At 46.9% G+C, this 15,783-nt stretch overlaps 4 protein-coding genes across 4 annotated transcripts; 2 read left to right on the top strand and 2 right to left on the bottom strand.

The window, feature by feature from the left end:
• Window positions 1-799: 799 nt before the first annotated feature.
• Window positions 800-2,346, bottom strand: E1B28_005125 (uncharacterized protein; the record flags this gene model as incomplete). Its single annotated transcript, XM_043149669.1, has 7 exons — window positions 800-934; window positions 976-1,176; window positions 1,227-1,500; window positions 1,548-1,604; window positions 1,656-1,913; window positions 2,006-2,162; window positions 2,220-2,346. The coding sequence occupies 7 exons, from the start codon at window positions 2,344-2,346 to the stop codon at window positions 800-802; spliced, it is 1,209 nt and encodes a 402-aa protein (XP_043014276.1).
• A 356-nt stretch (window positions 2,347-2,702) lies between these two features.
• On the top strand, window positions 2,703-3,466 carry E1B28_005124 (uncharacterized protein; the record flags this gene model as incomplete). The annotated part of the gene is made up of 3 exons (XM_043149668.1): window positions 2,703-3,113; window positions 3,162-3,254; window positions 3,305-3,466. 3 exons carry the CDS (start codon window positions 2,703-2,705, stop codon window positions 3,464-3,466), a joined length of 666 nt encoding a protein of 221 aa, XP_043014275.1.
• Window positions 3,467-4,985: 1,519 nt separating this feature from the next.
• Window positions 4,986-10,684, top strand: E1B28_005123 (uncharacterized protein; the record flags this gene model as incomplete). The annotated part of the gene is made up of 19 exons (XM_043149667.1): window positions 4,986-5,387; window positions 5,469-5,555; window positions 5,688-5,744; window positions 5,799-5,840; window positions 5,888-5,959; window positions 6,010-6,366; window positions 6,426-6,458; window positions 6,506-7,231; window positions 7,286-7,735; window positions 7,801-7,905; window positions 7,981-8,264; window positions 8,869-9,294; window positions 9,359-9,449; window positions 9,508-9,869; window positions 10,034-10,129; window positions 10,196-10,253; window positions 10,312-10,370; window positions 10,426-10,608; window positions 10,669-10,684. The coding sequence occupies 19 exons, from the start codon at window positions 4,986-4,988 to the stop codon at window positions 10,682-10,684; spliced, it is 3,906 nt and encodes a 1,301-aa protein (XP_043014274.1).
• Window positions 10,685-11,170: 486 nt separating this feature from the next.
• E1B28_005122 (uncharacterized protein) lies at window positions 11,171-11,417 on the bottom strand (the record flags this gene model as incomplete). The annotated part of the gene is made up of 1 exon (XM_043149666.1): window positions 11,171-11,417. A coding segment is annotated over one exon (247 nt), but the record flags the coding sequence as incomplete, so codon positions are not given.
• Between the last annotated feature and the right edge of the window lie 4,366 nt (window positions 11,418-15,783).

The following is a 15,783-nucleotide window of genomic DNA, read 5'->3' as shown; positions in this document are numbered from 1 at the left end:
GTTCGAATGTGAAGGAGTAGGTGCACTGAGGCGAAATCAAGTGCCCAAAGAGTGATTGCTCGAAGCAAGTCACAGACGATAGCTGCACAGAAGCAGGCTATGTGTACCCGGCGTGGCGAGAGAATTGTACTGACGCGGTTGACGCGGTTGACGCTGTTGACGCTGTGACAGTGCTGTGACGCAGTGCGTTTATTGTTGCTTCCTATTTGCATCTCTTGGTAATCATTTTCTTCTGTGCCTCCACAACTTCAAAGAGTCATGATCAATTCCGTCTCAAGACACTAAAAGCATCTCGAATACCGTTTCGGATGTTCGGTGCACTGCAGAATCTGCTTCTCAGTGCTTCCTATTATGCCTAAGATTCGTTCTTGGTATATCATTCGAGATCTCAAGGCTTTTTAGAACCTCCACCAACTTCAAAGATCAATTTCGTCCCAAGACATTCAAAAGCATCTCGAATACCGTTTCGGATGTTCGGTGCACTGCAGAATTCGCTTCTCAGTACTTTATCTCATGTCCAAGATTCGATCTCAAGGCTTCTTAGAACGTCTTTTCACTTCAGGAGGTTTGTATTTGCTCGTCGTCTTCAACTGCTGACTCTGACCACCTTGAAGTTTTTCCCCGCCTTTCTCTCAAGCTAAATCCGACCAGGCTATGACAAATTCGCTTTGCATAGCTCGCAGCATTTAAGATTTGTTCTCGGTGCTACAGGCAGTCAGGATCCGTTCCTAACTGTTACTCCATTTCTTCCATGGTGTAAGTGCTACATTCGCAATCAACATATATCTATTCACATGTCTCACAGGACTATAGTTTGTAACTCGCGTACTCGAGGCTTCTCCAGTGCTCCCCCCCTCCATTCCATTTGAAGGTTCTCTACCGTTTCCCATATCCATTTACGAATCCAATCCAAGATCTGAAGGCCCTTGTACAACTGTCAAATATTTAAGAAAAGAAGACCAGCTCTCTACTCACAAGGATGTCCCGCAGAATGAAGAGGATCAATGCCGATACACATATCAGTTGTATACAGTTGATCCCCCCATTCCCCCCCTTGCCTTCTGCATCTGGTGAGGTGCCTCTTTTCACCCTCTCCCATACCTGCAGATCTGTCTTCCCAGTGTTATCACCGGACCTCCCTGCGATGACTACCGAAACCCCTTCTATGTCCACGGTCTGGCTTTGATAGTCAACATCAGTAGACCGTTTTCAAAGCTATCGCTTACCGTTACACTTTGAATCCAGTCCTCTACACCGATGTCAATTACATCATAGATGTCCCCTGTACGTCTCTCGAAGGCATAGAGCCTACCATGGTGACTTCCTGTGATGATGATGCTTGCGTCACTCAAGAAGCATACGTTTCTTGACCGCCGCTCTCCTGCTGGAACTGGGAAGGTCTTTATCCTTTCTGTATCTGAGAATTTGTAGAGTGCCACTCCTTGCACCACGTCGTCCACGATGAAGACATCCTCATTTACGTTGACAGCCGCATGTCCCCTGAAAATCATCAGCCAATGTTGCAGTCAATTAACCTGGTTGCTCACATAATGACTCCTGTGGATTTTGTTTTGATGATTTTGCCCCCCTCGTCCAGGACGTGACTGTGAGCACTGGTGAGTAATCTCAAGTGTAACGTGTTCTCATGCACTCACATATCACCATCGTCTCGACCAAAACTCCAGATCTCAGGACCTAGCACTCCTGTGTGCCTGAAAGCGACCGCCTGTGGATAATGGGCCGTGATCTTCACGGACACAACTCTCGTTGGCCGCATTTGACCATCGAGGACAAATCTATGGATCACTTCTGACCGATGAACAATGGCCAGCTGGTTGGCCTTCATGTCGTATGCGATGGTGGAAATCTCCTGGCCGTCCACACCGCCGGCTAGTTCATCGCAAAAAACTTCCCTAAACTGGGACGAAGGTTAGTTTTTCTATCAGAGCACTCTGAGATACTATTACTTATGCTTGTCTCTCCCCTTGTTCTTTTCCAAACGCACAGGTAACCCTGAGCTGTTCCAAAGGCAACTCCCTCATCTGGATCGTCCGGATGCGTTATCCAAGCAATGGCGAGCGTGGCACCTTGATTAGCTGCTCTGCTTGGAGACACCAACAGTTCGTGCATTTGCAAGTCCCAAATGAGAGTTCCTTGTTTTCCTACATCCACAGCTTCAATTAAAGATGTACACGCCTAGCGGAAGAGGAATTACTCACCACCAGAGGCAACATACATCCCCAAAGGATGAGCAGCTACAGCCGCAACTGGACCTCTATGACCTTGTAGGAGGCCACGCAAGGCAAATTTGCCATTCTCGCTGCCAGTGACGTTGTCTGAAGGCATTCCAGATAATGGTTAGGCGTTCATTGCATTTACCGTCTCTATATGAAGGGCGTGTCAAGAGCTGCACTATTGTTCTTTTTTTTTAATTCACTCGCCATCGATGCCTTTCGCTCTCTACACAAGGTCGTGTCAAGTAATTTGTTATTGTTTTTTTCTCTCTCTTGGCAGCCCTCCATGTGAAATGCTTCCATGCATCAAGCCATATCCGAACATTTTTTTGTTATCTAGCCTGACTACCCCTTTTGGAATTGACTTACAAATTCCCTGCGTCACCTTCGTCAAGAAAGTACACCTTTCTTCACCTTTCTTCCTACTCCCTCCTGCGCCGGCGCATCTACAAACGACAGTCATGAATAATGTCTTTTCCTACACCAAAGTTTTCCAAACCATACCGCACGTACGCTCCTCGAAGGCTTGCACCTCGTCCTATTGTGATCCCCTTGTATGCTACTCCCATCACCAGGATTCCTTCACCTCCACTTCCAGTGCATCGAACTCTACCCGCGAAAATCAGGTTCCACCCTTATGCTGAAGCTAGACGCGCCAGTCCAAACGATCGGCCCCCACCCATTTCCATACCCGCAGCTGTTGACAGAAGTACCACCTCGCTGCCTGCCTCGACCGAGAGCGTACCTGATTCTCTGTTAACCCCAATCGATCCGTCACAGCCCGAAACAAGTCGAGCAGAAACTGTAAAGATTCATCCACCACGGATCATGTCAGTTAATAATGCTGGATGGCATGAAGCTCAGCAAGCAGAGTACCGTGTATGTCGTCTTCTGGCCTTTTTTTTTAACGCTGACCCTTTCCTCTAGGAGATAGCAAAGGCGGCTATCCGAGCCAATCTCGATTTCACGAAAAGTCTTAGTGAGCAAGATAAGACCGCTCGTGGAAAGGCGATCAAAGCCGTATGTCACTCGTTCTGTACGCTCAGAATATCCATTAATGTATTTACTAGATCGAAGACGCGTTGCCTATCTTCAAAGAGCACGAGAATAATTGGGGTGCAACGATTCTACTCAGGGACCAGCTTAAAAGTATGAAGGATACCACAGCAAAGCGAACAAAGCGGGTGCAAGTGAAAGCCTCGAAGGCTTCAACTTTGCACGCGGATGCTTGAGTAGAACCACACGATCTTTACCCATTTCCAAAGTATCTCCAATCATTATGAAGTCACTATAAGCCCTGAACGAGAAGTCACAAACAATAAAACTTCACCTAATCATAAGACCTTTCCAAATGCTGATCATGCTGAAAGCGTCACCGCGTCGGATCGCGTTCAGAAGTGAATGTATTCTTTGGAACAGTCCTGTCCCTACACCTCCAAGCGGCAATAGGTGCTGAGAAATTCTCTAGAATCTTATTGTGCTATGGCCCCACAAGTTTGACAGCTTTCCCTTTCCATCCACTCCTTCCGAGTCAAGGCGTCCAAGGGTCAAACACATCCAACTGGAGTCACAGGAAGCTGTACCGACTCCGTCCCCAAATGGATACAGAACTCTTATTGTCATCTGTCCGCTTAAAACTAGCCAAATTTTCCGGCCTTCACGAAATTTGCTTGCAGCTGGCTGCTCCTCCATTCCTTTACTGTACAACAATGACCAGAACAATTTACCATTTGCAGGACGTGAGTCTACTTTTTTTCTTGGTCTGAATTTTTTCTGATTTAAACCTAGGCATCTATGACATTCACGATCAGAGCCATGAGAATCTTGACGTCGGACAGGACTCGTGCTATCAATGTAGCAACTGTTGCAGCGAAAGCACCGACGCAACACGACGCTAATCGCATGCCCCTGGTGGAGCACTGTTTCGAGTGTTGGCCGATTCCACAACCGTATGTTCACGACTGCGAAGTCGTGTACAAAGGCACAAGATTTCGAGTCTTCTTTCAGAGGCACAAACAACTCCCACATAATGGTTGCCTATCCATTCAAGGCGACATCATCGTTATGCGGCTCGGAATTCGGAACCCCTCCAACGTGATTAATCTGAGAAAAGGGGACCACAGGAAAGCTCGCATCGTCGCCACAAAGTTCGAGTTTTGCTTCTCAGAACTATACTGTCATTCACAGTCTTTCAAATTAGGTTTGCGCCTCATCTTGCCTGGTTCCAAGCCCATCGTGGACGCCAGCTAAAATGTGTTATCCGCCTATAAAGTAGACTCCTCATTACTACTCTTCGCTAGTTTTACACCATATACACTTAATGAAATCATCAACGCTACTGTCATTGGACGTAAAAACAGACGGATGTCCATAGATGATCGAAATTGTTAACAGACAAGAAGTTTCAACAGAGCCGGCGTTCTCAGAGGGCTGGATGCCTCAGGCGAACGTCTCCGGACATTTCTAGCATCTCGATATCCGAGTCAGCTAGCATTTATTGTTATTGTCTTTTCATACGGGGAAAAGGGTCACATATGGGGGGAAAGGGTCATGTAGTAACCCAGGTATGTTCTTGTATCCTTTAAGTAACAGGCAGGAAGCTCAGTCCCGTTGTATTTCTCCTCTATCACGACCCATTTTCTCTAGGCCTGGTGCCCCAATCCTAACTCAAAGTCCTTGACTTGCACACAAACCTTTCACCGTCTACAGCCTGGCGCTCGAGACCGCTTATATTCATTGAATCAGCGTACAATGGATCAATCTACTTCCACTTCTTTCAATGGCCCTGGTCATATCACACAACTGTCGATGGAGGTTGACTCAATGCCCACCACAGACCATCTTCCAACTTCCGGTTCAACTCCCAGCACCCTCTCCAGCGCTGCTGAGGGCAGCTCAGCTCCCCTTGTTCCTGCTGTTGTTCCTGATCCTTCTATGGCAGTGGATACAGTAGTTCTCCCACTAAAACGACCTTCAGAGCATTCGCTGGAACACGTCGCCTGGCGTGACCCCTTGATGACAATCGGTGCTGTGAACGACGTTGGGAAATTCGCGTTCGACTACGTCCACCCCGAGTGGCCAATTGCAACCGGTAGTGACCGTACCCACAAGCGGCTTTTTATAGCAGGCCCAGACCGGGAGAAATTTGATGATGTATGCTTTCTTTATCGTTGCCTATTTTAGTGCCCTAAATGTTACGGAATACAGATGTGAATAGAGAACGTGCATTTGAAGCAGAGCCTTCAAGCTGCAGCTGACAAGGTTAAGACTATTTATAAAGATAGCGACAAGGCTATAGCAGTGCCTGCTTTCCTTGAAGCGGTACGTGGTCTGACTTGCTTTTATGAACGCTAAACAAATATTATCTTAGCTTGGTACAAACAATCCAGAGGCAGCCACAGCAAGTTCCCACTTCACCTCCTGTTATGTCGTAGCTTACTGTGCCGTCTCCAGAATCTGCAAGCGATCTATGCCGCGGTTGATGACCATAGGCGTACGATTGAGGATGTGGTATGACTGGTGGTATTCTCACCAAGTTCGGGATCTTCTAATGCTCCTCTTCAGAATAACTTAAATCAAAGCCTACATGAACAGAACAAAGTGCTCGTACGTCGACACTTTACGTTGCCTTTATATGACCTGATCGTCTTCAGGAAGCGGAACGGATCCAACTATTGCAAGCAAATCTGGCGCATCAGACTGCGAGAGATAAGGTGCTTGCTGAGGTCAGTCCTTCCATGTTTACATCAATTTTTATTCATTACAATCTTACCAGGCTGCAAAAGTCGGCCTGAACGCAGAGAAAGCTACTCAAGACGCTAATAGACTAGTGGAGCAGCTGGCTCAGGAGCTGGCAGCAGCGCATGAGGCGGCTAAGAAGAAAGACGAGGCACACCGAAAGCAATTAGAAGATTTGGTATGTAACGCCCTTTATAAGTACGGTGGAAATATATTCAAGTTGTTGGTTTGCAAGCAGTTTACGAAGCTACAAGAAGAGAATGCAAAGCTCGCTCGGGACGTAGAGAAAGCTACTCAAGACACTAATAGATTAGCGGAGCGGCGGGCCCAGGAAGCGGCGCAGGAGGCAGCTAAGAAGACAGATGAGGCACACCGAAAGCAGTTAGATGATTTGGTATGTAACGCTGTCATAAGTGCCGTGGATACATATTCAAGCTGTTGGGTCACATGCAGTCTATGAAGCTACAAGAAGAGAAACAGCTCAGAGTGCGTATTCTACATATGCTACTCCCACCCGTACTGACTCCTGTCAGACCACAGCAGAGAATGAACGTTCAACCGAACTCAACCGAAACAGGCAAAGGCAACCTTGGAGCCAATCATCTTTCCCGATCCTCAACGACAACGATGCCGACGACGAAATGTCTCCGCCTCAACCCACATCAACGCTCAACTCCTCCACCTCTCATCGACGCTCTAGCACACATGCAAATACCTCCTCGACAACCACCGCTTCAGCACCTTTCACATCTTCTCCTTCTACTGGTAATTTGGCCCCACGTACTACTGGGGGCACTTCGTCGTCGTCCAACGGCACATCTGCACATCCCTCGACAACCACTGCTTCTACCCCACATACCCCTGGAGGCGCTTCATCGTCATCCAACGGCACCTCTACTGGTAATTCAGCCCCGCATACTACTGAGGGCACTTCATCGTTCTCTGGGACATCTTCATCCTCCACAACGCCTTCTTCAACGTCAAGTGGACCGGGGCCAGGCGCCCCTCCCTTCCCGTCTAATATCCCTGGCGATCCTGCGGCTCTTGTCCAAGAATTCCTCCGATATATGGCTTCTGCGCCTCAAGGCGCCACGCATACCACTACACATCATGCTCCCCCGACGGCCACACCCACCCATCGTAATGCTCGACGTCAACGTGTTGTTCATACCCCTAGGCCAGGTAGCAATAACCACAAAAAGGCGCTCAAACAGAAAGCTAAAAGTGAAATCCCCAAGAAATTGCATACGTTGTGGGATGTAAGCCATTTTTTTTCTTATCTTCAGCATTCACTGATGACTGTACTCATTCAGAGGATGTTGCATAAGACCTTCCTCGGTTGTACCGCCATGGAATGTGTAAGTCACTTCGAGGAGTATAATCCCATTGAAGACGTTGTGGCAGATGCCTACAAAATGGGCAATGGTTTGGGTCCCGAAGGCGATAACCAATTTGGGCTTTTCTTCGGTGAAGGTTGGAATAGGCATGCGTGGAATCGAAAGGTTGTCGACAACCTGGTTTTGCTCGTTCCTGCGCAGAAGCAGAAATACACGGAATTGGCACAATGCGAGATCTCGGAGGAGGTTCTTCAGACATGGTTCTGTGGATTTATTCGCGACGCTCGTGGATATTGGTCACGATCACGACCACGCGTACACACGTCTGGTAGCAGGTTGGAGATGCGCACTGAAGCAACAGTACGAGCTGAGCGGTACGCGGCAGATCGGGCTCGACGCGTTAGGGTGACGAACCACAAGCACAATGTAAGTGTTTACTTTTTCAACTTTGTCTCTTAAGAACTGAAGAAGGTGCCATCAACCTCTTGAAGGAAGCCAATTCCAGCCCTCATGTTGGCGAATGGCAAAGGGCCCGGAATCTTCTCGAACAACTCGATGCTAATGCAATGTCTTCGGAATGCACTGACGATGAGGAGGTCTATGGCCCCAGCCGTGTTCTCGTTGTATCTACCCCCCATTTCTGACGTCGATGCATTGGTCCTCTCATGAAGAGCCTTGATGAAGCAATCCGTACGTCGGCGGGCCCAAGGCCACCCCCTACTCGACGACGCAAAAGGCTACCTGACGTCAGCTACAACACAACTCCCAAAACCCTTCCTCGCTCTTGTTATCACAATAGTTTTCTCCAGCGGTTGACTCCTCAGGAACTTGGGGAGCTTGAGGTGAAGAATGTTACTATTCCGCTTTTTGATCGATGGGCTGGCAGGGCGATGGTCTCAGATACGGAGGATGAAGATGAAGACGACATGAGTGTCGAGGGGAGTGGTGCGGAAGAGTGAGTTAAGAACTTATAGCTCTAGAGGTAGATGCCCTGTATCAAACCCTTAGCTATTCACTGACCACCAATTATAGTACAGTTTGTATTTTGTTTAGTGAAGCGGATCGCCGATATCTCAGCTGGAATGTCATTTCGAACGTCACATCGAGAGGTTGGCGTATCACTACACGAGCTCTTTCTTACAATCATTCGATCGTGCTGCTTCTGTCCCTTTTCGGTTGTCTGCTGTATTTTAGTTTGCCGTGATGCGCATGTATAGCGACCTTTTTATTCTTGTCTGTAAACCTTCTTTTGGATCTGTTGAACGCGAAATCACGTGAAGTGGGCGTTGTCACGTTGCCGCTATACGACGCAACCGCCCACTTTTCTCCTCACTCCTCTACCACCACGCAGTTCGAATTCGTTTCGACTGCATCGCAAAGTCAGAACGAATCCGGTTCGTCTGACACGTAGTGAGAATCCGCTTCTGCTACATCTCTCATTCCATCAAGAGCTCAACGCTCTACATTCACAAGCTGTCGACGGGGCCTCCGTTAAAATTTAGCTTCTCCACCTCCACGTCCTAAAGACTCCGAACCCTTCATCCTCGATGCCTTTGCAGAACATGCCAAAGCCTTCGCCGAACACCCCACAGAATCCCGCGCAGACGTTTTGAAATCCTTGACGAAGAGCAAATCCTCCGCATTGCTACGGACATTTCGAAAGTGAATAAGGACCTTCAGAGTTTTACGATTGACGCAACAGTAGGAGGAGATATGAATGTGAATAATAAGCTTTATAAGAAGGCGAAGGAGAGGTTGGATGCTGCAGTCGTTGTGTTTACTACTTGTGCTGGTGAGGAGTTCTTTTCTTTGGCTGCTCTTTGGAGAATGAGGATGCTGATGGATGGGTTGGCTGTAGGTGCCGGCTTGGGAATTCTGAGAAAGGCAGATTTTGAGATCGCGTTGATTGATGAGGCATCACAGATTAACGGACCTACTACTTTGATACCGCTCGTGAAAGGTGTTCAGCGTGCGATTTCGGACCAGTTGGGTGTCTCTTTTATTCTTGCTCTTTTGATCTTACTGATGATTCGTAAACCTCGTTGATAGTGTGCAGCTGAGACGAACTGTGAAGCCGTTGGGGAAAATACTGCAGTTCAATGTTTCGTTGTTGAAGCAGCTGTTTACGATGGATGAAGAGGTTCCGGGCTTCCTGATAATCCATTTCCCAACTAACGTTCTCTTCCTTGATTCGCTAGATCCAATATCGATTCCCACAAGAGCTAGCATTGTCTCCCTCGAACGAGTTTTACCAAGGCCGGTTACGCTCAGGTATACAGGACAGCGAAAGTGTACTTGGGATTCTCAGTCGATCCAAGTTTCCCTGGCCAGTTAACGAGCAGGGCATTGTTGTGCTAACGGTATTCTTGGAGTGCGCTAGTGAAGTGGATATGGGTGGATGGTCGAAGGGTAATGTTGGGCAGGTCGATGTGATTGAGAAAGTGATAAAACTTTTGCCTACCGAGAAGGAAATCGAGGCTGGTGGGCATGAGGAGACAGGACCTTCGTCTGCGCCTGCGCTGAGCGACCTCAAAATGTCTTATCGCCTTACACCAAACAAGTGAAGGAACTTCACCAACGTACGTACATCATATGTCATGTATCTTGTCTGGTAGCTCAACGGACGAATCCCGGTCCTCTTGGTGAGAAACATCTCCATCTCTAGCCCATTTGACTGAACTTGACCCGGACCCTCACATTGCAACTGCAGTCATGTTCGGACAGACGGTTCGACGCTGGGGTCTTGATTGAGCCCAAACCTGCCTTCCGTTTCGACCCTGCTGGCGAAAAGAAGCTGGCAGAATTCCGGAATGATGTTTGGTGGGTTTTTCATCTTATCGATACTTCCCCGAACATTTTAAATACCCAATATTATTGGCTACTTAGGCCCACCATCGAGCGAATGAATGAAATTGCACCTCAACATTCGCGACTTTTCAAAGAAGTACGTTTGTCTACGTCTGTGCTTTGTATCCCGAGGGTCTCTTATAGATTAACTGCAGGTGATTCTAGTCGGGTCACCTTCGAAGCCTTTTACATACACAGCGAAGAACACAGCGAGGTGAGTTCATCCACTCTCCAGGTGGGCTATTGATCCTCCACTCACAATATTAAAGGCATCAAGCTATCCTTCGCGATTACGATCAGGAGATCGTCAGCGATAGGACACAGTCCGAAAACTCACCTCCGACATCCTGGAACCTGGGGTCCACAACGTCTTTTGTGCGTGCAGTCGTCGCCAGTGTTTTGACTCGCACGGTGCAGGATGAAGATGATCTATTCCAGCACGGGTGTGATAGGTAAGTGTTCCTTGTCTTGTTGGCGATTTTCTTTGAATACTCTATTGTCCAATCTTCAAGCAGCATGGATCCATAACTGCGTGATTCTGAGAATTGTAACACGTACCTTGTATTCATATCTTGTTCTTAACGCTCCAGAAGGGTTTTGAAGTCCGTTCAATGCCTCGGACCGCCATCGTCGTTTGAGGTCAGATAATAAGATCATATGTGTTCGCGCCGCAACCCAAGAAGAGAATACTACAAGCCACGGGATCCAACGAGTGCTATCTACAAACTGGTATGCAGCAAGAAAGGCGGTCCTTAAACTTAGAGGTGTAGACAAATCAACAATCTAGCCATCCATTCGCCTCCAATGACATTGGAGACGAACCTCTCCCAGTGTAATGTGCCGCCTCAAATATTCAGTGAGTCAAAATTGAAATGTCAAAAGGAAGACACGTACAGCGACAACGCTGACTTGCCTTCCTAAAGCCTACCAATCGCAAGCTGAGATGAATTAGGGCCTCTATGGTCACAACGGTGAGTTGTTCCAAGTCCAAGCAAAAGAAGGCGAATCACTTACCAGTTCTATGACTTAGAGGAACCCACCACTTCCCTAAGATAGTCCACTCATCGATTCTGCACCTTGCATGCTCCTTCATCCGTCTCCAAAAGTCGATCGAACGTCTGATCTTCAAGAACTCCTCCCCATTCCACCTTCCCTTGACCAAATAAATCCAACCCGCTGCTTCCTGATCATACATCTTTCTTCGGCGTTTTAAATACTTGTTTCGGAGGTTGGCGTCGAGACGAGGATGATAGAGGGCCATGAAGGACGCTGATGTTGTCGATACTGTGAAGTGTGAGGGAATTTACCTTTCCTTACTAACGTTTGTAGCCATTTGCGCACCTTCCTCGCCAAACTCTCAGAACCTTTCAAGTTTATACCCTGGAGTTGCTTAATAGCAGAATGTAATTGTTTGCGCTAGCAGTTTCGGACTAGGCTCTACCTCCTATGATTCCATTCCCTCAAAGCCCTCAAGAGGTCTTGAACTGCAAGAAGCTTCCAACGCTCGATTTCATTGGAGTTGCAATGCGAGATTCCCTTCAACTTCAACTCGGACATCCAGGTTTCAAGAGAATTGCAAGTTTCTCAAGTTCTTGATCCGGTGGGGATACCAGGTAGAACGCGAGGATTGTGACAAGTAGGGGAGAACTGAAGGGTATAAAAGGGAAGTGAATATTGAAGTACGTGTCAGTCGGTTTCAGTCCCAAATCATTGTCCCACTGTTCAGCTTACGCCGCCATCTTCCCCGCCATCCTCTCTCCTTACCCTCGCCATGGCCCATTGAAATCGCCGCAAAGTTACTAAAATCAACCACGCCGTCAAAATTCCAACTCAGAATACCGGAAGGCCTATAACTCGCCCTTAGCTATCCTGGAGGCCATGTCAGTTCTCCATCTCTCACTAGCCCACCTGGACAGGATCTGTCGCAAAGAAACAACAGTGGTACCAACAGGCGCTTGAACGCACTCGAAGTCTGCAGTCCGGACAGTTCCAGCAGAGTGCCATCGGTGAGTAACGCATTGCTTTTGTTCGGATCTTGGCCTTGGACTTTCACTTATCACTTGACCTTCATAGTTCCTTATCTCTAACGGTATCGTTCCTCCAATGAATGAGAGTCAACCAGCGTTCCTTTGTCGCAGTTTCTACGAGGTATATAGCCATGCTTTCTTTCATGGTCTTGCCGTGCTCATATCAGAGCCAGTTAGGATCAACTTCGTCGTCAGTCACTTCACTACATGTCTTGTGTCGTCCAGGCTTAAGGCGTCGGAAGGATAACTCAGAACTGAATTGGTTATTAACAAATATTGATGAATAGGTGACCAGTGAGGGGTTTACAGGGTACGAGGGGGAGCGGAAACACGGAGGGAAGGAAATAGAGGGTGGACAGCTTGCAAGGTACGTATTGCTTCGATTTTCCTGCTTTATATCGCTGACATTGCTTGATATTCTCGTAGATTTGTTCAACATTCTCGATCGGCGAAGACTGAAACGACAAACAATGCAAACGAAAATGAGTGAAGCGTTACAGGGAGTATCGAGGGGGAACAGAAGTGTGGAGAGGATATATCCACAGAAATAGCCAAAAGTCTCGACGTTACACGAAGATTCACGAATGTACGCAGTTCTCGTGCTAGGTTCGACAGAAACGACTGAAAAATGCGACAGAATACAAACCAAACGGACAGGCAAGACGATATGATGGAAAACGAAAGCGAACAAGGACGAATTAGGATTGGACTGACAACTTGGGGTACATCGCATGCGATCGGTATGTTGTAATGAACATCTTTTGTTGTCCAACACTAATCCGACTTGACTTTTCGGAACGTAAGGTGTTATTTGACGTCAAGGATTCAACCGTACGACGCCGTGTAGAAATGGCGAACAGCAACGGTTTTTTCAAAGCTCCAAGGGCGATGCAAGGAGGAGCGGGTGTGGTGGGTGGCGAGGACGAGCAGCACCGAGGACGACTGTCAACCAGGTAGTTCGGGTATGGTTTTACTGACGAAATTCAAGTTGGTTCCAGACATTTTTGACGATCTCAAATATTCACCAAGTCTATGCAAGCTATCACGACAACGACCCTTCTGGGATTTTGAAGACTTGCGAAGGGAACGAGAACGAGAGTTCGCTTCAGGTGACCCCGTTCGACAATTCTCTTTGTGAGATTGTTGGCAACAATTATCTTCATGACGTCGCCGCACGTCCTTACCAGCCTTCAACGACGAGAGGCCAGGGGTGAAGCAAAGAGGAATGGTTGGGTCCCCTGTACCTAAATTGGTAGGTTCCAATTGTTTCCTGTTCTTGAATTCACGCTCATTGTTATTTACAGCAATCTGTCGTTCGCGACGATGTCATAATAACACCTCAATACAGCAAATGAACATATGAAGAGCAGCAAATACTAAGCATAGTGGAGCGTGAGGAAAGAGATAGACGGAGGTATGTTGATAGCATCGTTTGTAATCTTCGGATTCTTTGGTAACACTGTATCTCTTCGCTAGGTATGACAGGGAAGCATATACGTGGCGAACGATGGCACGAAATAGAAAATCAAACCAATGGCTTAAACACCCAAATATCCTTCAATTTCTCAGAATTACCGAAGAACCTTTCCAGCATAGCTATTGCATCGTTTCTCCATGGATGGCGAATGGTGATGTAGGGATATACTCTCTGGTTCATGGGAGCACTTTGGATGAGAAAAATCAAGATGGTACGTCAATTGGAAGGCTCTATTCGAATCCGTTTAGTAATGAATATTTATTCCAAATGTCTGAAATAAGTGAGGTATACGGCCGTCCGCCTATCGTACACAGGGGACATCAAAGGCGTACGTGATTCACCCACTGTAACAATCTCCGAACCTTTTCTCGATGTTCAGTTGAACATAATCCTGTTACAGCCGTAACTGCGTGTGAGTAGTCACACTACTGTGACGCTGATGTGTCAGGGCACAAACGTGGGAGTGAGCAATCAACTGAGCTGAAAGTGAAAGAATCAATTCCACTTTCAGATTGAGGGAAAGCCCGGCTGATTGTCTCCCTTTCAGAGCAGTCATCAGCCGAGCCGATATCCCCCCAATCAGTATCGCTTTCGGGATGACCAATATCAGTGTATTCAGTCTACCCGAAATGGGTACTGATTTCTACACAATCAGATCATTTTTCCATACAACCGATATTTTATAAATCATTTCTCCTTTTGGGAGACCTGAAACTAGTCCTGATTTTGTAGATATTAATTAATAATTCAAGCGAACTTATTCGGCATGTATTAAACAATGTTTCAATCATATGTATCTATTACCTGATTTAGCTACAATCAATTGACAAATAAGTCGAGGTTATTTTTTGGTAATTCCGGTGTGATAGGCTGTTGCTAACTTTTCTGGGCGCGAGCGGATTTTTTTTCCCGCACGACCAAATTTTCATGTTCCGACCGAATCTTCCGACCGAATCTTCCGACCGAGGAAATATAATCCACCCAGCAAGTTTTCCCGTAAATGTGTGACACCTGCATCTGCCGAGATGCATGATCCCGACGGCGCCACCGGTGTCACCAGCGTCGGCTTCGATATGACTCTATACGACTTAGATATATATATGTGCATGATGTAAATTTTCCTCTTTTTCGTCTTTGTTCCCGAGCAGAAATGCTCGAGCTGCAGGAAGAGCAAGAGGGTGCTCTTGGATTCTGCGATTCCTGAGTAAAATTTCCTCAGACAAATATATTAAACTTTTTGCTGACTTTTTGTGAAATGATGGCAAATGGCACCACTTTGATGTGACAATGATGTGACATTTCTTGTGACTCATAGGTGCAAGTGACCCACTGGGTCACGTGGTTCGAAAACAGGGTTCCTTGGGCCGAAACTGTTCTATATTTGGTTTTTTCGGCAAACCGTTTATGGAACTATTTCAGCAATTCAGTTTGCAGTTCGGTTACAAACCGGCACTGGCCCAAACTCATGAGAACACTACTATGGTGTATCTACATCTCTACTAGTTCCAACTTTTGATATTGAATAAATCTGAATCTTAAATTAAAAGGGCTAGAGGAGGATCAAATCACAGAGATTCAGAAGGTATACTTGAGATATAGTGGGAAATATACTGACTAATTTTCAGACCTTAGCCGTGATTGTTGACCCTCCTAGCTCGCCATCGAGGGAAGAAAAAGGATGTTGCATGTGTTGGTGATGTGCCTGGTGCTGGGCATGTTATCTTATCGTCTGGATCACACATTTATGGGAAAACTTGCTGAGGGGATTATGTTTCCTTTCTGACTGAACCTTCCACTCTTGTGCCTGCTAAGTGACACCCCTGGATAGTCTCTTCTCTTCATTCCTGCACTATGCCTCATAAATCCAAAGCCATTCCTCTTCGTCGTCATTACTCACGAGATCTGAAGCACCGTGTTCTCTATCAGATGGAAATCCTTGGGAAGAGCTCAACATAAATTGCAGTTGATCTGGACATGCCAGTTTGGGTTGTGCAACATGTCAGGAAAACATACAAAGAGATTGGCAAGGTATGCAGAGACTATAGAGGGAAGGGATGGGCACCTATATTGAGTCCTGATAACACAAAGGTACCCATACAAAAAAAATACCTTCATTGTTTTTG

The sequence above is a fragment of the Marasmius oreades genome, chromosome 2 (genome assembly GCF_018924745.1).
Source record: "Marasmius oreades isolate 03SP1 chromosome 2, whole genome shotgun sequence".
Classification (NCBI taxonomy): Eukaryota; Fungi; Basidiomycota; class Agaricomycetes; order Agaricales; family Marasmiaceae; genus Marasmius; species Marasmius oreades.
Note: the sequence above shows the minus strand (reverse complement) of the source record. Positions and strands in the feature narration are given on the sequence as shown.